Source organism: Passer domesticus, chromosome Z (genome assembly GCF_036417665.1).
Source record: "Passer domesticus isolate bPasDom1 chromosome Z, bPasDom1.hap1, whole genome shotgun sequence".
Classification (NCBI taxonomy): domain Eukaryota; kingdom Metazoa; phylum Chordata; class Aves; order Passeriformes; family Passeridae; genus Passer; species Passer domesticus.
Window position 1 is genome coordinate 84,303,081 of NC_087512.1, and position 26,296 is coordinate 84,329,376.

The 26,296-nt window shown below is 61.2% G+C and overlaps 1 protein-coding gene across 1 annotated transcript; it reads left to right on the forward strand.

Moving 5' to 3' along the window:
* FRMPD1 (FERM and PDZ domain containing 1) lies at positions 1-26,293 on the forward strand. The gene is made up of 17 exons (XM_064404098.1): positions 1-82; positions 5,828-5,980; positions 6,563-6,667; positions 7,354-7,511; positions 8,765-8,867; positions 8,942-8,987; positions 9,757-9,864; positions 13,205-13,300; positions 14,852-14,977; positions 16,019-16,138; positions 16,369-16,505; positions 18,227-18,353; positions 18,556-18,651; positions 19,434-19,616; positions 19,943-20,090; positions 20,846-21,289; positions 22,450-26,293. The coding sequence occupies exons 3-17, from the start codon at positions 6,567-6,569 to the stop codon at positions 25,254-25,256; spliced, it is 4,800 nt and encodes a 1,599-aa protein (XP_064260168.1). The 5' UTR covers positions 1-82; positions 5,828-5,980; positions 6,563-6,566; the 3' UTR covers positions 25,257-26,293.
* Positions 26,294-26,296: the final 3 nt, after the last annotated feature.

Here is a 26,296-nt window from a genome sequence, read left to right on the forward strand (position 1 = left end):
GCCGGGGGCGGGCTCCCGCCGCGGTCATTGAGAAAGCCGCCGGTGCCCCGCGGGCGCGGCAGCGCTGCGCTCCCGGCCGCAGGTAACGGGACCCCTGGGGATGGGCGCGGCGCTGCTCCGGGCTCGGTACCGGTGCCGGGGCCGGCGCTGCCCCGCTCCCTCCGCGCGTCTGCCGCCTCCGGCGGGATGATTTAGCGGTTTCTGCCCCATCTCGCCCCAAACGCCGTGGGTAGGGTTCCTTGCCGGGGCGCACGGGCGCGCCGCGCTCTCCAACAGCAAAACTCGCGGACAGAAACCCTCCCGCGGGTCTCGGCTGTGGGATTCGCAGCCGGGGGTTTCGGCCGCTGAAGCTGCGAGAGGAGTTTCGCCTGAGCCGGGCAGCGGGGGGATGCCGGGCTGGCGGTGGGCGCGGGGCTCCGGAGGGGCTCACACGGGCACTGCCGCTGCCCCAAGCCGGCTTGCTCCGTCTGCACGGCTCCCCGGCACTGCGATCTCACCTGCCCCGCTGCGTTTGGCGCTCCGCATCTGCCGAGCATCGCGGGTTTTCAGTGACGGGCTCGCAGCTCCCCGCGGCTCCCTGCTGCAGGTGTGTCTGCTCCACTCCCGGGAAGTTTCCTGGCGTTCCTCCTCCCAGCCGGGTTCTGGGTGAGACTTAGGGAGCCAGTGGGATGTGTGAGATAAGTCTGAGTGGTCTGAGGGGGCTGTAAAATGGGAAATGTTAGCTCTCCATTAGACACGGAGCTCTCCTTCCAGGGGATTCTCCTTGCTGGCCCAGGAGATTCTGCAGATTTAGAGGCAGAATTGGCAATCTTGTGGGATAGGAAGCCCTCAGGGAAGCATTTCCTGCACTTTATCTCTTTCTGTGATTCTGTTCTTGCTCCCAAGTGGGGATCTCTCAGCAAGGCAGAGAGACAGATGCTGGGAGAAGTGATGTACAACCTGAGAAAAATCCAGGCTGGAAAAGATAGGAATTCTGGAGGTCTGCAGGCAGCATGTAATCCCCCCTGCTTCAATTCCTGGCTGGAGAGGCACTTGCCTCATTCCCCCATCTGTGACTTGACCTGGCCAGGTCGATGAGGAACCTCTGGGGCCACACTGGGTGGGAAGGGCACGGGATTGAGAGCGGGGGCATGGCAAACCCTCTGCCCAGCCCGTGGCCTCTCTGCCCGCCCGGTTCTGCCACCAGGAGCAGGCAGGTGGCACAGGTTTCCGTGTGTGCTGCTGCGCAATTTGTCCTGGGTTCACTCCCAGAGGGTTTAGTGAATTACCCTCTGAATTCTTGCTGAGCAATCTGCTGTCAGGCAGGTGCTTGATGCTGTTCAGTGCTCTGGGCTCTCTCTCTGTGCACAGCCTGTCTTTCCAGAGCTGGGGAAAGCTCTGGGCTCCTCTGACATGGCTCTGTGTGTGGCCTGACGCTCCTGGATCAATATTTCTTAAAGGCAGGCATTTTCCCTTTTGTCCTGTCCTTCCTTTCTGACATTTGCCAAAAGGCCATGCCAGAGCTGCTTCCAGCACGTGTTGAGATCTCAGCTGGCAGATGTGGAGGAGCTGCTCTGGAGTTTTCTCCTCTGTGGAGAGTCCTGGGGAGGCCATGGGGATACCCCAGAGTGCTGGGCTGCACAGGCTGGTTCCAGTTCACAGAGACCAGGACAGAGCTCTGCACAGAACCTTTTTCTGGGAGTGGTGTGGTTCTTGTGTTGGCTGTTTTTCCCTGCTGTGCAGCGTGCCAGTGCCATGACAGTGCCCCTCAAGGGCCGAGCAGCTTGGCTCTGGTGTTGTGAGTGCAGGGCACGGGGGAGGATCCATCCAGGTGCTGGGAGGCAGCTCTGCTCCCCACCTCGACAGGGAGCCGTGGGTGGGGGGAGCAGGAGCAAACATTCCCTCTGTGCTGGAGCTCCTGTCCAGAGAGATGCAGCTGGAGGGGGGAAAGTCTTCACACGCCTCCACACCCGGCTATTTTTAGGAGTGAAAGCTACCCAAGAGGGAAGTATTGATTTCCCTCCTTTCCACCTTGAAGGTTCTGTTCATCGTCTCCCTCAGTTTGTGTGCACCCTGCACAGAGCTGTGCCTGCTCCTCCCCTCGTGCCCCAGCCAGCCCAGGGTGGGTGGCCTTTGCTGAAACCACCTCTGCTTGGCGCCTGAAGCCTCTGCGTGCCCAGAAATTGCATTGCAGAGCTCATTCTGCTCCTTGGGGGCCAGTGTGTCTGTGTAAAACCTCACCGCTGCCAGCTGGGAGAGGAGAGATGTGCAGAACCTCTCCTGCCCTCCCTGGGCTGACAAGGGCCAAATTCTCTTGCTGTCTTTCCTTGGTTTACAGCAGCTGGATGGAGCATGGGGGTAGTTGTAGGGGTTTTTTTGTGTGGTTGAGGTTTTTTTGTTTTGCTGGGGGTTCTTTGGTGTTTGGTTTTATTTTTTTCTTTATTATTTTTGTTGTTGTTGTTTTGTTTTGGCTTTTGTTTTTTGGGGTTTTTTTGGGGTTTTTTATTGGTAGGGTTTCTTTGTTTGTTTCAGTTTTTTTTGTTGTTTATTTGTTTTTTTCCTGGTAGCATTTGTTTATAGGCAAAAACCTGAGTCTCAAATCTGCTTTGTAGTATTACAAAGCAACAGTGCTTTTAAAAAAATTTTGTTTCTGGGGGCTGTGGTGCTGGTGTGTGTTCTTTGCCTGGCGTCACCCAGAAGCGCTGAGCACCACGGGTTTGTGGCACAGCACAGGTTCCCTCCGTGAGCCAGGGAGGGCCAGGGGCCACCTTGGCTGCCCTGTGCTCGGGAGTGGCTCTGCCCCTGGCCCTGGCAGTGGTCAGAGGGCAGCTCCTCTCCTCACAAACCAGGCAGGTGTCACAGGCTGGTGAGGCAGGACGGCCACACTGTGGGGTTTTATTCTGTTTTCCTTTTAAAATTATCTTTTTGCAGTAATTTCGCTCCCTGCACACGCGCGGCCAGTGTGGTGGGAGCACAGAGTGCCAGGAGCTCTGACCCCGCTCCTTTGGCTCAGCTGCCTCCCTGGCTGCGTGTCCAGGAGCATCTTGAGGAGCTCTGTGGGAAATGGGTGGGTGAGTGCTCCGTGCTCGTGTCTCAGCAGCCCTGGCTGACCTTCAAGAGCTCTGCTGCAGAGACGCTCGCCCGTGCCAGAAGATCTTCTGGTGCAGCTCAGGGCCACGCTGGGCAGGAAGCAGCTCAGTTTCCCTCTCCTGCCCGGGGCCACGGGATGTGCTGGGCAGGAGCAGACCATGCCTGCTGAGCTGGGCTGGCCTGGGCAGGGACCAGCCCTGCCTCACTGGAGCTGCACGGTGTGAGGATGTGCCACAGAGACACAACACCACGGGGCCACAGCGTGGCTTGGGGTGCTGGGGACCTTTAAAGGCATCTAACCCAACACCCTGCCATGGGAAGGGACGAATTCCACTGTCCCAGCTGCTCCTAACCCCATCCAGCCTGGCCTTGGGCACTGCCACAGCTGCTCTGGGCACCCTGTGCCTCCCCACCTCATTGTGCATTGGTTTTTTGCTTTTATGTAGTCTCAATCTGCCTCTTTTACTTTTAACCCTTCATCCCTTGTCCTGTCATTACAGGCCCTGCTAAAAATCTGTCCCGTCTTTCTCCTGAGCTCCCTGTAGGTGCTGGAAGGGGCTCTAAGGTCACCCAAAGCCTTCTTTTCTCCAGCCTTATGAATGCCAACTCTCTCAGCCTTTCCTTATAGCAGAGGCTGTTCCAGACTCCTGATCAAACAGGATGCCTCCTCTGGCCTGGCTCCAGCAGCTCCACATCCTTCCTGTGCTGTTCCCCAGGCTGGGCAGCTCTGCAGGTGGGGTCTCACGTGAGCCCACGCTGGGGCCAGGCCAGCACAGGGGGGTTTCCGGGTCCCAGCACACACGGCCAGGGCAGGGCCAGTTCTCACCCACCAGCACCCCATGTCCTTCTCCCAGGGCTGCTCTGGGTTCCTTCCTCCCCCAGCCGGAGCCCACCCAGCTCCCTGCTGGTGGCAGACACCACAAGGAGTGCTGCCACGAGCCCCTGTGCTGGAGCTGCAGGTGGACAGCACCCAGAGCTTTACAGCAGCCTGTGGCAGCTTCTGACCAGGCTTTTCTCTGTCAGCAGGTGCAGGGGTGCTGCTGCTCCCACTGCTGCTACGCCTGCTGGGAGACAATACCTGAAAACAAACATGCCGTGTCAAAAATACCAGGAAGACTTTTGCCCGTGAATTAATACTTTGAATGATAGTGAATTAATACTGGCCATGAGATGTTGAAGCGCTCTCCTTGGCAGTGGGTTTGGCTTTCCCTGCTGGTCAGATCTGTGCTGTGCACGGCTGCCCTGACCTTTGGCTCTGCCTTGCTCCTGCAGACCCAGGGACACCCACCCGGTGTTCCTCAAGACACTGAGCTGTGGCTCTCCAGAAGGGCAGCTGGCCACGAAAACCCCCGTGGAGTCACAGCTCCCTGTGACAACTGAAATAAACGGGCAGGAGATCTTTCTCCTTTTTAACGCCTTTATTAGGAAGAATCAGCTCAGGTGGGGAGAAATCGACCCGTGGAGAAGGAGGGTGATGCAGCTTTGTCCTGGTCTGCAGACAGAGCTGGGGATTCCGTCCTCACGGGAGAGCAGCAGATTCCTGCTTTTTTGCCTAACACCCCGGGTCTTCTCTTTAATCAACATCTTTTCAGGTTAGGGTGAGAAGCAAAAAGGGTCCAAGCAGGTACGGGACTGCGCTCCCATCCTTAGATGTCACCTAGCTCCCCTAGTTCTATGTCGGCTCGTTGATTTTAGGGGTTTTAGTTTTTCCTGGAAAACTGCAAAATTTGGTTCAATGCATTTCTCATCTGCATACTGGCTCTGGTGCCACTCCCGTTCTCCTGGTACCTGCAGGGTCCCTGGCAAGCATCAGGGGGACAATGGTTAATCACCGACCATTAACAGGTCATTGAAGAAGAACTCTTAACAATGAAGCTAACTTAACAGCACTGGTCCAACTTGTTTTACTCTGCAACCTTAAAAAAAAAAATAGATAACTTCTTATTCATAACAACAATCTGGAGGAGCTCTGTGTGGGAGGACCCCAGCTCAAGCTGCTTAGTGCTGGGCTCAGGGTTTGGCTCAGAACAGCCCCTGCAGGCAGCACGTTCCCTGAGCTCAGAGCAGCCCTTGGGGTGCCTGGCGCAGTGGGAAGGCCGGAGCACTTTGTGCTGCTGAGCAGAGAGGGGAAGCAGGGCCAGCAGGAGCTGCATCAGCTCAGGCTGCCCCGGGGAGATCTGCGTGTGTGCTGCAGCCTGCAGAGCTGCTGCTCCTGCCCTGGTCGCTTCCTGGGCACCCCCTGAGCTGGGGTCTCATTTCCCATCCTTTCAGCTGTGATTTCTGGAGGCACAGTGGATCACTGGATCCCCATTTCTCTGAGCAGGGGTCACGTTTCCCATCCTTTCAGCTGTGATTTCTGGAGGCACAGTGGATCACAGGGTGCCCGTTTGTGGTTCAGAGGTGCCTCTCGGGAGCCGTGTGCCTGAAGGAGCAGGATGATTTGTGTTGTGTTAGGAAGAAAGTGCCCAGAGAGTGCCCGGTGCCAGAAGTGCTGAAGGGCTGAATTTCCTCTGTGTTCTGCCCCTGGCTGAACAGGCAGGCAGCATAGCAGGCTGCAGTGGCTCCCTGTGAAGAGCTCACCACCACATGTGAGTCCTGCCCTCCCTTCTTGGTTAGAAACTGTGAGCAGGCAAGTTCCAGGACCTGGGAAGGTGCTGGGTGGAGCAGGACCAGTTTTTGTTGGGACACATTTTTTTGTTCCTCATTTCTGAGTTTCCAGCCGTCCCTGCTGTTTTAGTCACTGGTATTTCTGTTGCAGCAGCATTTCTGCCATGGAGCAGCAGCAGCCCCCTGTCCCAGCATGACAGAGCAAGTCCCTGAGGCACAGCACGTCCAGGCCCAGCAGAAGACACGAGGGAGGAGGTCAGGACGTGTGGAACTCCTGGGCTGGTCAGAAGGCACGCTGTGAAAGGTGGATACAGCAGTTTAGGGCTGCAGACACAAGGAGCTGGTACTCCTCTTGGCTTCTGGCAGATAGAGGCACAATTTGTTTGATTTGTGTTGGGCTGTGCCCAGCCCACAGCTGTTCCCAGGGTGAGAGCTCAGAGGTTTGGCAGCGGTGCACGGCTGCAGGGCTCACTGCTGGGCTGTGCAGCATGCACTGCTGTCTGCAGCCAGTGTCACACCAAGTGCCTGCTTTCACTGAGCACTCAGCCTCAGTGTGGGGCTGGGGAGCTCAGCCAGCCCTTGCACCTCCACAAGAAGCCCATGCAGCCATGAAATCCTTGGGGAAGGAGTGGGGACATCACTGCCTGCCATGGAAGGGTGACCAAAACACCGAGCAGGGGAGGCTGGGTGGGCAGGGGTGTGTGAGTGTCACAGCAGGTGCCACCCTCTGTCACAGCTCTGCTCTTCACAAGCTGATCTCTTTGTGTTAGACAACACAATTAACACTGTTTTATTTAGGTTGTGAGTTAGTGTTGGTGACTCTGAAAGCTGTCCAGAGGAACCCCCCAGTCACTGTCACTCTTCCTGTGGTTTCTGTCGCCTCCAGGTAAATGGGAGATTTGGAGACTAGCTTAATCCATGCACGAAAAGCATGTAGAATAGAGCAAATGGTAGCAAAATGGCTTCATCGCTCTCGGGACAGCGCACCCAGGTGAGTGGGGTCTGAGGAGGGAGCACTCTGCTCACCCTTGGTCGGAGGCAGCACCAGGCTGTGCTCCAGTGAGCAGGGCTGGCACAGCCTGCACGTCCTGCTCGGTGTTTCTGTTCCTGGGAAGTACACGCGCGGAAAAAGAAAGGCAGCAGCCTCTGTAAGCACCCCCCTTGGCTCCCAGGGACTGATGTTGCTGCCTTGCTCTGCTGTGCTTTTGTGAGGAGGAAATAGCAGCGTTGCTCCATGTGAAACTTGCTCTTCTGGAAGGTGGGCTCAAGCTTCTCTTTGTGGGCCCGCATTTTTGACTAGGTTGCACTACCAGGGCTCCTGGTCCGTGGCTGCTTTCCTTCCCTGAGGTCTGGGAGTCAGCACTGGGCTGGAGTGGGCACAGGGTGGCCATCCTGGGCTGATGGATCCCGCAGAGCTGTGCGTCCCCTCGCTGGGTGGAGGTGCTGCTGCTCTCTGGGTGGAGGTCATGGCCTGTGCTGGGGCACCCCTGGGCCTGTCCTGCTGCGTGACCACGGGCTGGGGAGCTGTGCTCACGCCCAGGCTGGTGTCCTCAGCCTCCTGCAGAGCCCAGGCAGCGCTGCTGGCTGCAGAGCCGGCCCCCAGGCAGCAGGGAGTGGTGTGGATCCTTTGGGCACAGGGTGCTTACACGACCTTCACCCGTGTGTTCTGGTCCCCAGGGGCAGCGTGGCAGCCATGGACAGCGCTGGGGACAGCCCAGCCCAGCCCCCCAGCCGGGCCAAGGTGACGGTGACGGTGTACAAGGACCTGGTGCTGCAGCACTACGGCTTCGAGATCTGCCCCGGGCTGCCCCTGACCATCGCCTCCGTCACGGCAGGTGTGCCCTGCAGAGCCCAGCCCGGCGCCAGGGCTCGGCTGCAGGCAGGGGCTGTGCTCTCGGGGGTGCTGTGGGGCGCGTGAGCCCCGGGCACGGCCGCGGTGACAGCGGCACACGCAGCGCCACGACACGTCCCTGTCCCCACAGGCTGAGCCCGTGTCAGGGCCCCCACGGGTCCCTCAGCTCTGCTCACCTCAAAGCAGAGGCCTTCCTGGCATTTCGCCTGAAATGCAGAGGGAGAATTTAGTGTTGTCTCAGAGAATTTCATCTTGCTCCGCTGTGGGCACGGTGATCTGGGCAGACCCTGGGCTGTCAGCCCTGTGGCTCAGGGGTTTGCTGCTGGGTGCAGGCAGTGCTGAAATCGAGCAGATCAGCTCCTCTAGCTGTACAAGGGATGGGTGCAACTCAAAAACTCCGATTCTGTTTCTTAGTAGGTTTTTTTTGTTTTGTTTTGGTTTGGTTTTTTTTTTGTTGTTGTTGTTTGTTTGTTTTTTGGGGTTTTTTTGGTTTTTGGGTTTGGGGTTTTTTGTGTTTGTGTTGTTTTTTTTTGTTTTGTTTTGTATTTTGAGGGTTTTTTGGGTTTTTTTTTTTTTTTGGTTTTTTAAATGGATGCACAAAACCACGTGGTTTTCACCTGCTGGTGTGAGTGTGGCAGCCCTCTGTTTGGGGGCTGGCTGGGCTCTGGGCCAGGGCATGTACCTGTGTCACTCCCACTTCTCTTTATGCCTTTTCCCATGTGAAACACGCTGAAATCACCTGAGAGCTGTGGGGAGTAAGAAGTGGGTTTTTTTTTCTGGTGTGCTTCTCTTTTCTCCAAATCAGAGGAAATCAATATTTTGCTAAAACTGAAGCACAAAGTCCTGCCCTTCTCAGCCTGATGGGAGCCCACGGCCCTTGCTTGGTTCCCGGTGTGCTGGGCTGTGACAAGGGGACAGCCAGATCCTGCAGGGCTCCCCACGGGCAGAGGGAGGCTCGGGTGGGGGACAGGGACACAGGCAGGGACACACCAGGAGGTATCCTTCTGCCCCTTTTATTTGGCCAGCCAGCTGTGGTTGCTGAAGCAGCGGGCGCTGGGAGGGACGGGGAGCCCACTGGGGACACCCCAGGTGCAGGTGTGGCACTTGGGGACACCAGGGAGTGGCGGGGCCGGGGTTGAGGGCAGGAGGGGATGGCCTCGGGGGGGATTGCCTCGCAGGGTTTTGGTGTGTGCCCGGCCGGGGGCCGCCCGTGCCTCACTGGGCTGCGCCCCGCAGGCAGCACGGCCGACGGCAAGCTGCAGCCGGGGGACCAGCTGCTCTCCATCAACTCCAGCGCGGTGGACGGGCTGTCCGTGGAGCGGGCCGCCAGCCTGATCAGGTGTGTCCGCGTGTCCCCGTGTCCCCGGGCCGCGCTGCCGCCCGCGCTGACCGCGGGGGCTGTCACCTTTGCAGGGACGCCGGGGACGAGCTGCTGCTGACCGTCCTGCGCTGCGCGGCCGTAAGTGGCCCCTGCTCGGCCCCCAGGGCGCGGGGCAGGGCTGGAGGGCTGGGCAGAGCCTCGGGCGGGCCTGGGCATCCCGGGCAGGGCGGGCAGCGCTCCTCGCAGCCGCGGTGCGGGCCAGGCTGCGGGGCCGGGCGGAGAGCTCGGGGCTGCTCCCAGACCCCGTGCGGTGTCCCCACCTCGTGTCCCCAGGGCAGGGCGGGCTGTGGCAGGAGGCACGGCACTTCTAGCGGGCTTGGCTCTGCCTGGCAGCTCCCGGGGGGGGACACCGAGGGGCTCTGCTGCCGCTCTTGGGGACCCACATGGGGGTTTGTGCAGAGTCCCTGAACGCGTGAGCCTGGTGGTGACAGCAGGGTGTGACAGGGCACCGTGCTGTCCCGTCCCCGGTGGCCGCGGGCGGCTCTCCGGGCTGTGTGCGGCTCTCCGGGCAGCCCAGCAGAGCGGGCAGGGCTCTGTCCCTCGCTGCCAGGCTCTCTCCGAGCTGGCTGAGGCGCTGCCCGTGCCGGCCGGCTGCGGGCAGCTCACAGCCGCTCTGCGGGCTCCGGGCGTGGGGGACAGCGGTGACACGGGCACAGGGACACCGCACGGGCGTGGCGGCTCGCTGGGCAGCCAGGGCTGGCTGCAGGGCCGCTCCCAAGGGCTGGGCAGGGCTGGGGGCGCAGGGGACCCCCAGGACTCGCTCCGGGCGGGTGCGAGGGGCGCAGGGCGAGCAGCCCCCAGCCGCGCCCCGGGGCTCTGCCCCGCCCGAACTCCGCTGTCGTTCCAGGGCGGCCCCAAGTCGTCGTTCCTGACCGAGGAGAAGAGGGCCAGGCTGAAAACCAACCCGGTCAAAGTGCGGTTTGCCGAGGAGGTGCTGCTGAACGGGCACTCGCAGGTCAGGGGCGGGGGGCTCTCCCGTGGGGCGGGGGGCTGGGGCTCGCCGTGCCCCTCTGCCCCGGCCCCGGGCAGCCTCTGCCTGCGCTCGGGGCCCTCGGGGCAGGCGGGAAGCACGGGCGGCTGCGGGGTTTGGTGTTTGGTGCGCTCTCCCGGGCTGCTGGCAGTCACCGCCTGCCTGGCTCTGCCCCGCTCCCGGCGCTCAGACCATTCCCTGCGCGCTGCGGGAGCAGGCTGGCCTCCCTGAGGCGCTAACCCCGCCACGGCGAGCCCTCCCTGCAGCGTGGGCAGGACGAATCCCGGCCCGGAGAGGGGAAGGCACCGGTGCGAGCCAGGGCGATGCGCTCCGGAGGTGCCCCCGGCACAGGCCGTGCCCGGCGGCTCTGTCCCCCTGCTCTTGGGTGTCACCCTGTGCTCCAGCTTCAGGGGCAGCTTGCTCTGCATCCTGGGTGCCCCAGGGCGTGCACGGCTGTGCTGGCCTCAGCTGGCTCCCAGCTCCTGGGACGGGGCTGCTGCTGCTGCTGCTGCCCACGGCGCTGCCCCCGCTGCTCTCCTGCGGCACAGGGCTCAGCTCTCGTGTCCTCCCAGGGTGTGAACCGCTCCCGAACGGCTCCTGCTCCTTCTGTGTCACTTCCTAAGCTCACTGGGGCAACAGGGACTCATTAGCTCTATCGGCCTTTCCTGGTGTCTTGCAGGATGGAAAACCCCTGCGGTCAAAGTGCCCCTCTCTGCCCCCTGCTCATGCTGCTCAGCTGTACAGGTCTGCCCCACCTTTCTGCTCACAGCAGGGACAACCCGGGCCCTTTCCCTGCTGCCTGCTCCCTGCCTGCTGCTCCCAGGGCAGAGTGTGCCCCTGTGCCCTGCAGAGCTGCAGCCGCGGCTGCCCAGGGTGTCACTGCCCGTGTCACTGCAGGGGGACTCCTCTCACCCTCCTCCTCCTCCTCCCTGCGGGCAGGGCTGTGCCTCCCCAGTGCCCCTCCGCACCCCGGGGTCCCTGCCTGCCTGCCGCGCTGTTCCCAGGGTGCCAGGGCTGCCCTCAGGGGTGGGTGACACGGCTGAGGGGTCCCGGCGGGCAGGGGACAGCAGAGCTGGTGTGGCAGGGGATCTGTGCCTGGGCTCCTGTCACAGCCCGCGGGTGTGCCGTGCCCGAGCCGCGGCTCCCAAGGGGAAGCACCTGGTGTGAGAGCCTAAGGAAGGCACCTGTGGAGGGAACGCTGCCCTCCGAGCCCCCCTAAAGCCTAGGGAGGGAATGCTGCCCTCCGAGTCCCCCCTAAAGGGACACGGCCAGTGTTTAGATTGCCGTTAATTTAATGACAGCACAAAGGCAGCATAAATTAATTCAGGTGCTGGCGTCCCGCTGGTGTTAGATTCCCTTTTCGCCATCTGGATACGTAACCTGTTTGGAACAGTGAGGTATTAGCACAGAGGAAGAGTGAATAAATCCGCTGCATATTTATGATTCCTTTCTGGAAAAGCACTATGCACCTCGGCAGCCCTGAGTGCTTTAGGGCTGCTCTCCTTTCCGTGGGCTGACGTACGAAGGCAGCCAAAATGGGTATTATGGCCCTGAAAAGCGTGCAGCCTCCAGTTTCAGTAAATACACCGCTCTTGTCATGCTAATGGAGCGCGGCTAAGTGATCCTTGCGGCCGGGGGAAGGATCCCGGCGCTCGCTCTGCAGCTGAAACCCGACCCCGCGGGCTGCCGCATGAATTGTTAACGAGCCGCGCTGCTGCCCTGCCTGCTGCAGGCTGTGATGTGTTCCACATCCCCAGCGCTGCGCCGGGGACAGCCCCCGGGGAGCTGGGGAGGCAGCCCTGCCCGGCTGCTGCAGCTGCAGGGTTAGCTCATCTCAGCTCCGAGAGCTCCACAGACAGGCAGGAACCTCCCTGGCGCTCCGGAGCGGGGCAGGGCAGCGGTGCTGCTCTGGGCAGGTGCTGCAGGGCAGGTGCCGTGGAGGGAAGGGGAGATGTGTGGGTGCTGTGAGCAGCATCCCTGTCCTGGGGCTGTCCAGAGACACGAGGTTTTGTTGAAGGGCCCGGCAGCTGGGCTAGAGGAAAGAGCAGCAGCGCTCTCCTGTTTTTTGTCAGTGGGGGCTGCAGGCAGCTTGTGCCCCAGGAATGGCTGTGAGAGGAGCAAGGGTGGGATTCAGAAGGGTCTCACGTTTGCCCTGGCAGCACTTCCAGGGGCTCTGGGCTCTCTGTGAGGTTTGCAACGTGAGGCACAGTGAGTGGAGCACAGCGGGGATCATCCCAGCCACCCCGTTCCTGCCCCTGGGACTGTCTGACAAGGAGATGAACCCCTCAGGCGGTGGGAGCTGGCCCAAGAACAGGACAAAGATGCTGAGCAGGAGCTCCAGGGTGCAGGGGTGACCTGCTCAGCCCCGAGCAGCCAGGGGAGCCGTGGTGGAGCTGGGGGACAGGGGCAGGCATCCCCTGCTGCAGGGAGGGCTGAAAGGGGATCAGGGGACAGAGCCAATCCCCCAGACCCTTCTCCAAGCACCCAGCATGGTGTCCTTGTCTTGTGCCACGGGTTTGGGACCCATCTCAGGACACTGTGGTCCATCACCCCTGCCGGGAGCGTGCTGGGCTGTCAGACCTCGGGGCAGGGCTGGGTGGAAGCAGCGCTGTGGGTTTGGCAGGCTCCCCGTTGTGGAGAGGAGAACCTTGACTCCACGTTCCAGAAGGCTGGTTTATTATATTATGATATGTATTATATTAAAAGGATACACTTAAATATACTAAAGGAATAGAGAGAAAAGGATCCATCAGAAGCTAGAAAGGAGAGAAATGATAGCAAAGGACCCAGAGAGTCCGAGCCAGCTGAGTGTGATTGGCCATTAATTAGAAACAACCAACATGCACCAATCCCAGCTGCACCTGCTGCATTCCACAGCAGCAGATAATTGTTGTTTACGTTTTTTTTCTTGAGGTTTCTCAGGTCCTCAGGAGGAAAATCCTAGCAAAGGGTTTTCCATAAAGCATCATGGCTACACCCCGCGGCGGGGGCAGCGGGCAGCGCGGGGATCCTGCTGCTGGGAGGGGAGGATGCCTTTTCCCGAGGCACCGCCGGGTGCTGGTGGTGACAGGGAGCTTGGCTTTGTGCTTCCAGCGCCTGCCGGGTCCCGCTTGGCCGCTGGGGCCGCGGCGGGCCTGCCCAGCTGCCCCCAGGGAAAGGCGCTTGCTGCGCTCCCCTCCTGTCTCCCGTGCCAGCAGCACAACCAGGCGCCGTGCAGGAGGGTTGCCAGGGCAGAGGAGGCTTCTCCCGGGTGCCAGGGCCGGGCAGGGCAGCCGTGCCCGCAGGCTGTGTGCCCGAGGCTCCAGCTGCTGCTCCCGTTCCGCAGGGCAGCTCCCTCCTGTTCATGCCCAACGTTCTCAAGGTGTACCTGGAGAACGGACAGACCAAGGCGTTCAGGTTTGAGAGCAGCACCACTGTGAAGGTAAGGAGGCTCCGTGCCCAGCGGCAGGGGGGCAGGCAGGGCCCTTGCAGCCCCCCAGCTGCTGGCACTGCTGGGCTGGCTGACTCCAGCCCCGTTCTGCACTGTGAGGTGCTCCCCTCTGGAGACACGAGCGCTGATTCACCCCCAGGCCAGGGAGCAGCACAGGATCCTCCTGGGCAAAGCGTGATCCTCCCTCTGATCACTCCCCTGAAAGCACAGTGCTGCTCTGCTGGGCTACAGCCCTCCCCACACTGCTGTGCTGGGGCACAGCCTCGCACACCCCCAGGTCCCCTGGCCTGATCCTTGTGGCTGCTCAGTGCTTCTGTTGGGCTTGGTAGGATTTGGCCATGGCCAGTGCCTGGAGGTCATAAAGGACAGGTGGTGTCCTGCACCAGTGCAGGTGCTGTGGGAGATACCCAGGAGGGACAGGCGTTCTGAAAGTGTATTGAAGGGAAACACAAAGAGATTTCATTTGTCATGCAGTGAAAACTTTCCTCAGAAAAGGAGGAGTGTGTCTAGCTCGTTCAGGCTTCACAAAACCATTGTGGTCTCTCAGGCAAGTGAGTGTCTGCAAGCCTTTTGACTTGCAGGGTGTAGAAAAATAAAATAGTGAAATAAAACTAGGAGGTGGAAAGGAAGGAAGACTTGTAAAAAGATATTTGAGTGCCTGTCCCCAAGGGTTTAATTTCTAAAGGATGGATTAGCTCTTTGTCTTTGACTGGAGATGCTCAGCTCTGACCTGCAACAAGTTTTCCCAGTTTCTGAGAGCAGCTCTAACCAGTGCCCTCCAGAAACACCTAAATGAATAAAATGCTTCCCAAGTTAGGTGTTTCCAGAAAGTCCTCTGGGTTCTGAGAGATCCTGGCTTAGAACTGAGGTGAGTCAAACCTTTATGCTTGCCTCAAAAGGCTTGAGTGAGCCCAAGGGCCTCTGTTTCAATTTGTGCTCAGTCAAGCCTGAGGTGATCTTTTCTGTTTGCCAAAAGTAAACCTTGTTACTTCCACAGCAGTTAGAATATTGACAGAATTCTCTATTACAAAGTGAAACACCAGCTTCAGTGGGATGTGGTAGGACTTTTCACAATTATGGTCTCACATTCTTGTTTATTGGAGAGAAGTGTTTCTAGCAAGTTGTTTTTTTTTTTTTTAGTTTTGTCAAAAATCATAGATTTGGGTTGGAAGGGACCTTAGGGACCATCCAGTTCCAACCTCCTGCCATGGGCAGGGACACCTCTCACTTCCAGTCCTGCCCAGCCTGGCCTGGGACACTTCCCAAATGTTGCAGAGTTCTGGAAAGCTGGAATAACACACACAGCAAGCACTCGGGGTGCTTCTGTCACTCAGGGCGACACAAAGTGCCCAGCAGCACCCAGCTGCAGAGCAGAGCTGTGAGCGCGAGGCAGCTGGGCACAGGCAGCCCCAGGGGATGGGTCTGACAGCAGTGACCCCTCGGGGTCTGCAGCTTGCCCGCGTGTCCTCCACCTGCTGGGGTCACTGCGGGCACGCCGTGGCAGCCCGCAGCCGTGCCCTGTGCGAGCCCCGTGCCCTGCAGGACATCGTGCTGACGCTGCAGGAGAAGCTGTCCATCCGCAGCATCGCGCACTTCGCGCTGGCGCTGGAGGAGCAGTACAGCCTGGCCAAGATCCACCTGCTGCACGAGGAGGAGCTCATTGCGCAGGTGAGCGGGGCCCCCGAGCCCCCCGAGCCCTGCAGAGGGGCACTGCCCCCCAGGAGAGGGCACAGGGAGCCCGGTGCTGCAGGGGTCACCGGAGGGGCCAGCTCAGCTCGGCCCCAGCGATGCCATCCGCCTCTGGGTGTCCACTCCCCTGGGGAAGGGCTCCTGGGGAGCATCCTGAGTGCCCCCACACACACAGCAGCACCCCTGGGCTGGTGTTGCCTGGAGGGCAGTCGTGGTGACATCCTTTGTGCCCCTGTCAGCCTGAGGGAGCTGTAGGGCAGCTGTGCCCGACCTCTCTGCTCACAGCTCCCCGGGCAGGCAGGGCATCCACCCTGGCAGGGGCCACCTGGGCTGAATTCTGAGCCAGGACCTCGTGCCCTGTGAGCCCGTGGAGTCCTGCAGCCGTGCAGGTTGGTCAGGGGTGCTGCTGAGCTGCCCCAGCTCCCTGCTGCGGGGTTTGGTGGTGGGCAGCCCGCTGCAGAGGGGTCCCTGCACTCACACAGAACGGGAAGGCACACAGGGGAACCATCCAGCTGCACTCCCTCAGGGGCTGGAGCTGTCACACCACTGAGCACACGGGTCAGGATTTCCGCTGGGCAGGACCTGCCCAGAATAAAATATGCTGATGGGTAACTCGGAGCCTTGACATTGCACTGACATTCCAGGGATGATTCAGGGGTCTGCTTAGGGCTGCTGTGCCTTGTGACTGCGCTCCAAAGCAGAGCAGCCTGCCCCTTCCCCTGCTGTTATCACACAGCCCCAGTGCCTCTGTCCTGGTGACACGGCACGCGTTTGGGATCAGTGGGCATGCACATGAGGTCTTGCTGTAGCCTCTGGGCTACTGCAGGGAGAAGAAACAAACAGATGGAGAATCAGAGATGGAGTTATGAGCACTCGCAAAGTCTCCTTGTGTTTGTTGAGGCCAGTCTGCACCGTGGCCCTGCCAGTGGTGTGAACCCATTCCTGTGGGTTTGCAGGGCAAAGGCTCCTGGGGCACCCCTGGGGGGGGGCTTGTGCTGTGACACCCCCTCTGTCTTGCAGGTGGTCCAGAAGAGAGACTCTCACGACTACCGCTGCCTCTTCAGGGTGTGCTTTGTGCCCAGGGACCCCTTGGACCTCCTGCAGGAAGACCCGGTGGCCTTTGAGTATCTGTACCTGCAGGTGACCCTGGGGCCACGCTCAGCAATCCCTCCTCACCCCATGCTCACTCCTGCTTTAAACCAGGGCGTGCCTCGGGCTGGCACTCAGAACCTGGGCATTTCAGCTCAGTTTGCCTTAAACTCTGAAATCAGCCTGCGTGCCTGGTGGGGGCAGCCCTGACGGGCTGCGTGGGTGGTGTTGGTGGCTCTGCCCTGCCTTCCCGTGGCCTGAGAGTGCTGTGCTTGCCCCAGAGCTGCAGCGACGTGCTCCAGGAGAGGTTTGCAGTGGAGATGAAGTGCAGCGTGGCGCTGCGCCTGGCCGCCCTGCACATCCAGGAGAGGATCTCTGCCTGCGCCCAGCCACAGAAGGTGTCCCTGAAATACATCGAGTGAGTGCTCCTCTGCAATTCTGGTATTTTATTAAACAGTGCTTATTAAGATTTTTCTTTCCTGAAAGAACTGAAAGCCTCGGGAAAGAAATGCAAACAATAACTGTGTGCTGCTGTGGAATGCCACAGGTGCATCTTCCACTGGTCCTTGTGGATTGTGTTCAATTGGTGACCAACCACAGCCACTTGTATTAATGCTGTGAGCAGTCACAAGATTTTGTTTTTCATTCTATTCTATTCTTGTTCTTTCAAGCCTTCTGACAATCTTTTCTCTCTGTTCACTTAGTATAGTTTTTTATAGTATTTTAATATAATATATATCACAATATAATAACTCAACCTTCTGAGAAAATAGAGTCAAACCGTGTGTCTCCACACATAAAAAAACCCCAAAATTCCTATTCCTGTGCTCCGCTGTCACTAAGCCCAGCAAAACCTGGAGACCCCAAGAGTGGCATCAGGTCACTGTTTGTCCCTGTTCAGCTCTGCACAGAGTCCAGAGGGGACTGCAGCCTCTTGGCTGTGCTGCAGGGTGGCCTCAGGGCCCCCTGTCCTCAACTGTCCTGATCCTTTAACTGTCCCCTGCTACTGAAGGGGTGCTGGGGACAGGTCAAGGTGATGTAGACACTTTAAAGGTGATCTAGAGACTTTAGCATCAGAAGGTATGAACAGCCATTTTATTGTTAGAAATCTACAGTGTTTATAGAAATAATGGTGGATTTAAAACTTGATTGGCTTGCAGGAATTTTTTTTTTTTTTACCGCCATGGGTGATCTGTGAATAGTGCACTCAGGAGAACCATATTTATAAACAGTGGTTACAGAAAGAGAGATAATAATTGCTTGAATTATTTCTTCTAAGTTTCCCACAGCGTCTACACAGCTTCCCAGGACTTTCCTGGGAGACCTGTGCTCCCCTCTGTTCCAGAGGATATGTAATTACTGCAAGGCACAGGGAGGGTTTTTGCCACAGGGCCAGGGGTTTGAAACTGCAGATCTCTCACACAGGGGTGGTTGCCCGAGCTGCTCCTGCCAGTACTGACTGGAGAGAGAGGGTGCAATCATCCACCCTGCACAGCCAGAGGAATACCTCCTTTGGGCAGTGGTAGATCCTGTGAAGTACTGGGATCTGTGGGGAAATGGCCAAAAAGTGCTCTCAGAAGGGGCAGGTGTGCTGTGCTACAGCACGCTGGTGCTCTTGGACTGCAGTGCCCTGCAGAGGCCCTGCTGCAGGCAGCAGTTAATTACCCGTTAATTTCCAGCACTGCTAGCCTCGTGTGCAGCCAGATGTGCCCAGCTGTGTGCAGGGAGTGGCAGCCACGCTGCTGTCACCCCACGGGTGTGTAATGCCTGGGCTGGTGAACTCTGCAGCAGCACGCCTGGCCCACGCTGTGACCCTGCTGGGATGTCACAGCCCTGTCACCACAGCAAGGGGCACGCCAGCACAGAGCCTCCATGCCGGGGATGGTGGGGGGAGATGGGCACTGCGCTGCTCTTGCAGGCTGTGAATTCCCTCCTGTGAAACCTCGTGAAAACGGCCATTCCGCCCCAAAGTGCGCACTGTGCGCGTTGTCCTGACCTGCTGGCAGGTGCAGGTAGCAGGGAGTTGCAGCCACGGGGGTGTCACAGCCCCCCAGGGCTGCCTGGTGGCCCTGCCCCGCGCTGTGCTGCTGGGGGCAGCGTGGCTGGCACCCCCTGTGCTCCCTTGCCTCTTTCTGCCAGGAGGGACTGGGGGATCGAGAACTTCATCTCGCCCACCTTGCTGCGGAACATGCGAGGCAAGGACATCAAGAAAGCCATCAGCTACCACCTGAAGAGGAACCAGGTGCTGCTGGACCCTCGGCAGAAGGTAGGCTGTGAGCCCCAGGGGACAGCGTGCCCCCGCTGCGTGTCACCTGGGTGTTCTCTGCCCACTCTCCCTGCTCGTGGGGTGGTCCTGGGCAGCTCTGCTGCCGGGCAGACCGAGCTGGCCGTGCAGGAGGCAGCCCCGAGCCCGGGCTGTGTGCTGCTGCAGCCCCCGTTGGTGACTGTGTCCCCTCTCGCCCGCCCAGCAGGCGCCCGGCGCGGCCCAGGTGCGCCTGAGCTACCTGCAGATCCTGGGGGAGCTGAAGATGTACAGCGGCATGATCTTCAACGCCACCATGATGGTACGGGCTGTGTGAGGGGCTGCTGGGGGCCCGCGCTGCCCTCCCTGTCCTGGCAGGCTCCGTGCCTCTCGGTGAGGGGCTGTGCTGCCAAAGCTCAGCTTCATTCCTCTCAGGAGTCCACAGTGTTTTTCTGATTGGAACCTGCATGCCTTGCTCTTCACTAAACCCTGCCTATCCTTTGCGTGTCATAAAGTACTTGGGAAATCTGGGCAGGCTTCAAAGCGTTGAGAAAATAGTGGAATCCCTGAAACCTCACAGTGAGGAAGAGCTCTTCCCTCTTCACACGAGGTTTCTTGGGTTGCTGATTGTCCTGCCTGTCCCCAGGTGGGTCTGTGCTCAGCTGCAGAGCACAAGCTGTGTCACACAGGGAGCTGAGCCATGCTGGTGGGCCTGTACCCCTGCAAGACCCACCCATGGGTCACAGCAGTGCTAAACCTCACCCCCACCTGCAAACTGAACAATGTCTGCCAGATTATATGCCCGTTAATTCATTTTTCGTTAAGTGTCTCACCCTGACAAAAAGCACTGACACTTCCTGCAAGCCCAGGAATGTCTTTGTGAAGTTTCTACCCTGCAGCAGGTGTCACGGGCTCCACATGGGGACTGCCAGGTGACGCTGCTGACAGCGACCTGCTGCTGCCAGCCACGTCCCTGGCTCTGCCAGGAAAGAGCAGGGAGCAGCAAGGGGGGGCAGTGCAGGGGTCCCCGGGAGGGCGGGGGGCCCAGGGGGCCCTGCCCAGCCCGGCTGAGGGTCCCTGCCCCGGGGTAACCCTGCCCCACAGCTGCAGGACAGGGAGTCCTACGTGGCGCTGCTGGTGGGCGCCAAGCACGGCGTGAGCCAGATCGTCAACAGCAAGCTGAACATGGTCAGCAGCCTGGCCGAGTTCCCCAGCATCAGCAGGGTGGAGCTCAGCGAGGACTCCGAGCGCGTCAGCACCGTCAAGATCTACCTGCAGGACCTGAAGGTGAGCACTGGGTGGGCACGGGAGCCTCCTGCACCACCAGCCCTCCCCAGGGGCTGGGCACTCACCAGGACAAAGGGCTTAGAGCAGACAAAATATTGCTAGAGAGAAGGGATTCTTCCTGCTGAGGAAAAGCGATTTTTCCTCCATCACTGAGATGCAGCAAAGGCAAGAAAATACATTACTCCTTTTTGTGCCTCCTTTTAAGAGACAGAGGGGGTGCCTTGTCCTTGTGCTGCCTGTTCCTGCTGACTGCATACAAACAATATTTGCTTATTCTAATCTTTACTTTTTCTCCCCCTCACCTCCGAAAAATAAACCAAAAAAAGGTGCTTACTCTGCTGCTGGAGTCAAACAGTGCTAAGGACCTGGTCTGCCTCATCGCGGGCTACTACCGGCTCCTCGTGGATGCAAACGCCTCCGTGTTCACCTGGGGAGAGAAAAAACAGCAGCTGCACCGTGTCTCGGCTGAGGAAGGTTTATACAAACAGCTTTTTTTTACACGGGGTGGGGAGGAGGCGGGTGGATGACCCTGGGAGCAGCAGCAGCAGCAGCCCGGGGCTGTGCGGTGGCACCTGCCTCGGATCCAGGCTGGGCTCGGTGATCTGCGAGGGCTTCTCCAGCATTCACCGTGCCCTGGTTCTCCGACAGCTGCGGGCTTGCGGGGACCGAGCCTTGGGCTCAGCTGGGCTGGGTTTGGGCCAGGTGCAGCTCGGGGCTGGGGGCACCCCGAGGTCCCTGTGCACCCTGCCCTGCAGCTCTGGGGTGCACTCTGGGCTGGGAGCATCCCCAGCTCCATCAGGACCCTGCCCTGCAGCTCTGGGGGGGCTGGAGCACCCCGAGCTCCATCAGGACCCTGCCCTGCAGCTCTGGGGTGCTGCTCTGGGCTGGAGCACCCCCAGCTCCATCAGGACCCTGCCCTGCAGCTCTGGGGGGGCTGGAGCACCCCCAGCTCCATCAGGACCCTGCCCTGCAGCTCTGGGTGCTGCTCTGGGCTGGGAGCACCCCCAGCTCCCTGTGCACCCTGCCCTGCAGCTCTGGGGGGGCTGGAGCACCCCCAGCTCCCTGTGCACCCTGCCCTGCAGCTCTGGGGGCTGCTCTGGGCTGGGGGCACCCCCAGCTCCATCAGGACCCTGCCCTGCAGCTCTGGGGGTGCAGCTCGGGCTGAGCCCCCGGGGTCGGGCTGAGCCCCCCACCCACAGCCTGGGCTGACGGGCTCCTTTATCCCGCAGGGTACGAGTCCCGAGCCTGCAGCGACTCGGAGGACTCCTGGGAGCCGGAGCCCGGCTCGGAGCGCTGCCCGGCCGGCCCCGGGGCCACCGGCGGCGACCCCGGCACCGACAGCGCCTCCGAGGCGTCCGACTCGGCGCGCACCGAGAGCCGCGGCTGCAAGACGAGCGGCTCCAGCGAGTCCGTGGATGCGCTGGAGGAAGAGGAGCTGGGAGCGTGCTCTTCCTCCCGGCCGGAGCTGCCCCCCGTGCGGGAGATGAGCGGCGCCCACCGGGGCAGCGGGGGCTGCTCCTGCTCCCCGCCGGGGCCCCGCGGGCTGTGCTGCACCGCGTCCCCCGGGGACAGCGGCGAGCCGGTGCTGCGGCCGCCGCCGGGCTTCGCGGACTCCAGCTCCGAGGAGGAGTTCTACGACGCTGCCGACAGGCTCAGCCCCGCCGAGCTGGCAGGTAAAGCCCCGGCGCTGCCCCGTGCGGCCGCGTGTGGCTTGCGGGGCGCGGAACGGCACGCTGCTCCCCAGGGAAAAAAAGAGAAATTTGTTTCCTGACTCCAGCGTTTCTAGATTTCCAAAGGTGACAGTGGACTGCAGGGTGACAGCGCCACCTCTCCAGGGTGGACAAACCAACAGTCCATCAAATTTCTCCTCCTCCATGAAAGAATGCAAAACAATAGTTTTTTTACAGCAAATTGTGTGAGAAAGTTTGCTACAAGAATGCAAACATCAGAAAGCTTAGAAAATCTTAAAAAATCAGGGTAATAATCGGTCCTACTGAGCTGGCTCTTGGGGGCTTTTCCAGGACTTTGGAAGGACCTTTGAACCCCCCTGTCCTCTGCAGGCCACCCCTCAGCCCTCTTAGAGTGAGATTGCAGGGGGATTTGTTACCACGTGCAAATACTGGGTGCTGGGAAAAGTCAGTTTACCGAGGAGGGGCATTCTGGAATCCCCTGAACCTGTAAAACATTGCTACATGAACCCCCAGGCTCAAAGGCTGTGCTCGGGTCAGAGGCTGGTTTCAGAGCTGGGTCAAGGATTCCCAGGGCTGGGCAAGCTCCCTGACCACTGTGTTTCCTCAGAAATGGGAGTATTCTCGTCCCTGAAGGAATCAGCTCGTTCAGTGTTAACAGAACCTCTTAAGAGCTGAGCTCACGCCATTAGAGCAGTTTTGGCGTTTGCAGCAGTGCACAGTCACTGTGCTGTGCTCAGGCAGGGACTGTCGCTGCGGAAATTGTCACCAGCCAAGTGTCCAGCTGTGAGCCTCTGGCCATGGGTGTTCCGTGTGGTGACACACCTACAGCTGTGGGCAGGGCTCTGCCCCAGATTCACCTGGGGAATGGCAGCCACCCCTGCCTGCAGGTGAAGCTGCTCCCTCCTCACCAGCCCTTGCAGCCACACAGCCAGGCTCTGATTTTTCTGACATCCCACTCCACGTAGGTTCTTGGTCATGAGTCTCCTCATTCCCTTTGCCCTCGGGAGCCAGGCATTGCTGCTGGACCTCTGTGCCTGTATTCCCCAGTCCTGTGCCAGGAGCTTTTTGGCCCCCTGTGTGGGCATGAGGACGTTCTGCTGCCCGGGATTGCCTCCTGATTTCCATGTTTTTCTTGCCACCAGGCCACGACACAGCGTCCTGGGAGGGCACGGAGCACTCCTCCTGCATCCCCCAGAGGCTGCGGTGCTACAGCCTGGGGCAGAGCCCCGCAAGGAGGGAGAAGCAGGGCCAGGAGAAGGAGCTGACCTGCAGCAGGAGCCTGAGGAAGAGAAGGTCCTTCCTGAAAACTGACTACACCTCGCAGGTCAGTTTCCCTGCAGCTGCCCCAGGCTCTCCCCAGCGCTGCTGCTCCTGGCCGCCCGCGCAGCCCCCGACGGAGGACACGGGGAAGGACACGGAGAGGGGGCTGGCCGCAGCCCCCCGGGCCCAGGGGGGCTCTGCTGGCGCAGACCCCTGCTCTGCCCCGCGGCACACAGAGCCTGACACCACGGAGACGAAGTCGGCGATGGAACGGCTGGTCGCCTCCCTGCTGGACGTTCACCCTGCTGGTGGCCAGCGTGGGGAGCAGGACAGCAGCCCGCAGCCACAGCAGCCCCCTTTGCTGGCCCCGGAGCCCCCTCCCCACGGCCAGAGTGGAGCTGCCCAGGAGAGCGCCCCGGGGGAGGCAGACCCCGGCCGTCTGAGCGGGGAGAGCCGTGTGCCCGCTGCAGGGCTGCAGGAGCAGGGGGCTGAGCTGCCGGGCACGCAGCCCCGGGCCAGCGCTGCGCCCTGCGCTGCTGCGGGCCCCTCCGACCAGCCCCTGCTGCCGCCGCCGGCCCCCGGCCCCGGCGCGGCCCCTCCCCGGCAGCCCACCCAGCAGCGGGGGCTGCTCCCTGCCGGGCTGGAGCCTTCCCTGGCCCCCTGGCAGGACAGCAACGCCGAGGGCCACAGCTGTGGCAGCGGCAAGGGCAGCGCTGATGGTCACGGCAGTGCTGGCGGTCAGTGCCAAGGTGGTGGTCAGGGCAGTGCCCAGGGTCAGTGCTGTGTCCAGGATCAGTGCCATGGTGATGGGGTGTGCCATGCCCAGGGTCAGGGCCGTGCTGATGGTCAGGGCCATGCTGATGGTCAGGGGAGTGTCCATGGTCAGGACAGTGCCCATGCTCAGGGCCATGGTGATGATCAAGGCCATGGTGATGGTCAGTGCCATGGCCAGGGCCAGTGCCATGCCCAGGGTCAGTGCTATGTCAATGCTCAATGCCTTGCTGATGGCCAGGGCAGTGCCCAGGGTCAGTGCCATGGCGATGGTCAGTGCCATGGCAATGGTCAGTGTCATGGTGATGGTCAGGGCAGTGCCCAGGGTCAGTGCCATGGCGATGGTCAGTGTCATGGCAATGGTCAGTGTCATGGTGATGGTCAGGGCAATGCCCTGGGTCAGTGCCATGGTGATGGTCAGTGTCATGGTGATGGTCAGTGCCATGGCAATGCTCAGTGCTGTGCCCAGGGTCAGTGCCATGCTCGGGGTCAGTGCCGTGCCAGCAGCAGCTGCGAGGTGGCGGTGTCCCAGCCCGTGTCCCAGCCCCTATCCCAGCCCGTGTCCCAGCCCGTGTCCCAGCCCGTGTCCCAGCCCGTGCTGTCCAGCAGCGGGCCGGGCAGCGGGCAGACCCTCTGGAAGGGGCTCGGGGGGCAGGCGCTGCTCCCGCACCCAGCGCAGCTCCTGGCCGGCTGCAGCAGCGCCTCGGGGCTGCTCAGCCGCCTCTCCTGGCTCTCTCTGGGGGTCACGACAGACCCCGTGCCACTCAGCGCCGTGTCACACGGCCTGCAGGACCGCGGGCACGACCCACTGCAGGCAAGCCGCGGGTGTCTGGGGGCCGGGGCGGGTGGCAGGACGCTGCCAGCATCCCCTGCAGGAGCGGGCTCTGCCAGGGAGCTGCTGAGCAGCCCTGGGCAGGGCGCAGGGCAGCCAGGAGAGCCGAGACATGAGCCTCAGCAGCAGACCCAAGGAGACCCAAAAAGCGAGCCCCAGGCTGCACAGGCTTGTCTGCCCAGAGAGCAGGCGGCGGGGCTGGGGAAGGACTGCTCCCTGCCTGCACCTGCAGGGCTTGCCACCTCCTCAGTTCCCCTGGGGCAAGGAGCAGGAGCCCGGGGGGCTGCACAGCACTCGTTCCCGTGCTTTACCGCCGAGCAGGGTGAGCAGACCCCCGCGCCCCCCGTGCCCTGCCCAGCCCCTGGAGGGCTGGAGCGCTGCGGCTGCCGCCTGCCCTACCTCGGCTGCTTCCCGCAGCCCCACAGCCGGGGGGAGCGCGAATCCAGCCCCCCCGAGCTGCCAGGGCCCCTCACCGCCCCGCCAGCCCGCAGCTGCAGCCCTCCCGGGAGCGCCTTCCCTGTCGCTGTTTCTGGGGACACGGCGGGGCAGGACCCCCACATCCGAGCGCTGGGGCAGCTGAAGGAGCAGGCGTGGGTGAGCCCCGCGGACTTCTCCCACTTCCTGGCCCGCACCGTGGAGCTGCGGGAGGTCGTGGGGAAGCTCTGCGGCAGCCAGGCCACCCACCTGCGCCACCAGTGCGCGGAGCAGGGCGCGGAGAGCAAGGGCGCCCTGGGCTGGGCGTCCCAGGCGCTGCTGTCCAGCTGCCGGGCGCTGCTGAGCCCGGAGCAGCCTGCCACGGAGGTGCAGTGCGCCCTCAGGGCCACCTTCGACCGGCTGGTGCAGCTGGCAGTGACCTGCTTCCAGGTGACACACTGCCGGCGCTGCGGGCAGCGGCAGCAGGAGCTGGCGGCGGCCCTGGGGGACGTGGTGGGCACCTACCAGCAGCTGGTGCAGGCCCTGCAGCAGCAGCTGCACGGGCAGGTCTGCCCCGAGCTGGGCACCGAGCTGCTGGCCCGCCAGCACACGGCCCTGGCCGCTGCCATCCTCTGCCTGCTGCAGCAGTTCAGGGCGTCCCCGTGGCTGTGACGGGCAGGGTGGGCAAACACGGGGGGACAGAGGCCCGGGGTGTGCCCTGTGCCAGCTCAGGCTGTCCCCCAGGCCACGTTTAGCCCAGGGTGGGACGTGCCCACGCGCTGGTACGGCTCCCCAAGGGCAGCCCCAGGTGCTCTTGGAGCTCTCCAGCGTGTGTGCCCTGCCCCGGGCTCGTCCCCTGGCTGGCACAGGAGGTGCAGGTGGTCAGCCTGGCGGTGTTCTCTCAGCCGCCTGCCCCGCGGGGAAGGGTGGGAGCCCTTCAGCCTGCCTCAGTCACGCTGCTCAGGCTGGACTGAGGGGACACCAACCCCTATCCTGGCTGAACGTGGGGCACCCCAGGTGGCTCTCTGCACCTCCCAGCAGGTGCCACCCACCTGGCCAGGCACAGGGCACAGCCACCCCTCCTGCTGACAGCCCCCTGGGGGTACTGGGGCTGGCTGCCCCTCCCGGGGAGCTCTGGGGGCTGCACTCAGCTGAGCGGCACCGCTGGGCTGCAGTGACAGCAGCACCTCTCCCCAGGCACGCTGGGGACAGGCCTGTCCCCTGGCTCTGGGACACTGAAGGGGATCATCTGCACACGCAGCTGCCAAGAGCCCCCAGGGCACAGCAGCGGGCACTGGCCAGCACAGCTCCTGCCACGGCTGCAGCTCAGGTTCAGCCCTGGCCTGGCTGAACCCCCGGCGCTCCTGCACTGTCACACGCGCTGGGACACAAGCCCCAGGGCTGTGAACGGGTTTGCTGTGAGACAGGAATGAAAACACATAACCAAACTTACCTCAGGTGGCCTCCAGGCCCTGCTGCCACCGGCCAGGAGGTTTCAGGGCTCGTCTGGCAGCAGTGGCTGAGGTAATGTGTGGGCTCAGCTGCAGCAAACACGCTCCTGCTGTGGCTTGGCACCTGACACTGCTCCGTGCAGGGCACAGCCCAGCCCAGGGACCTGCAGCAGGGACACGGGTGGCACACACAGGTCCCTGACCCCGTGCCGAGGTACCACTCATCAGTAGCTGTAGGGACACAATGGGGATCTAAACCTT

Excerpts from the sequence above, each read along its gene's own strand:
- FRMPD1 (XM_064404098.1), top strand. The coding sequence starts at position 6,567 with ATGGGAGATTTGGAGACTAGCTTAATCCATGCACGAAAAGCATGTAGA. Across the intron at positions 9,865-13,204 it reads TGCTGAACGGGCACTCGCAG|GGCAGCTCCCTCCTGTTCAT; the intron begins GTCAGGGGCGGG and ends CCCGTTCCGCAG. Across the intron at positions 18,652-19,433 it reads TCTTCAACGCCACCATGATG|CTGCAGGACAGGGAGTCCTA; the intron begins GTACGGGCTGTG and ends CCTGCCCCACAG.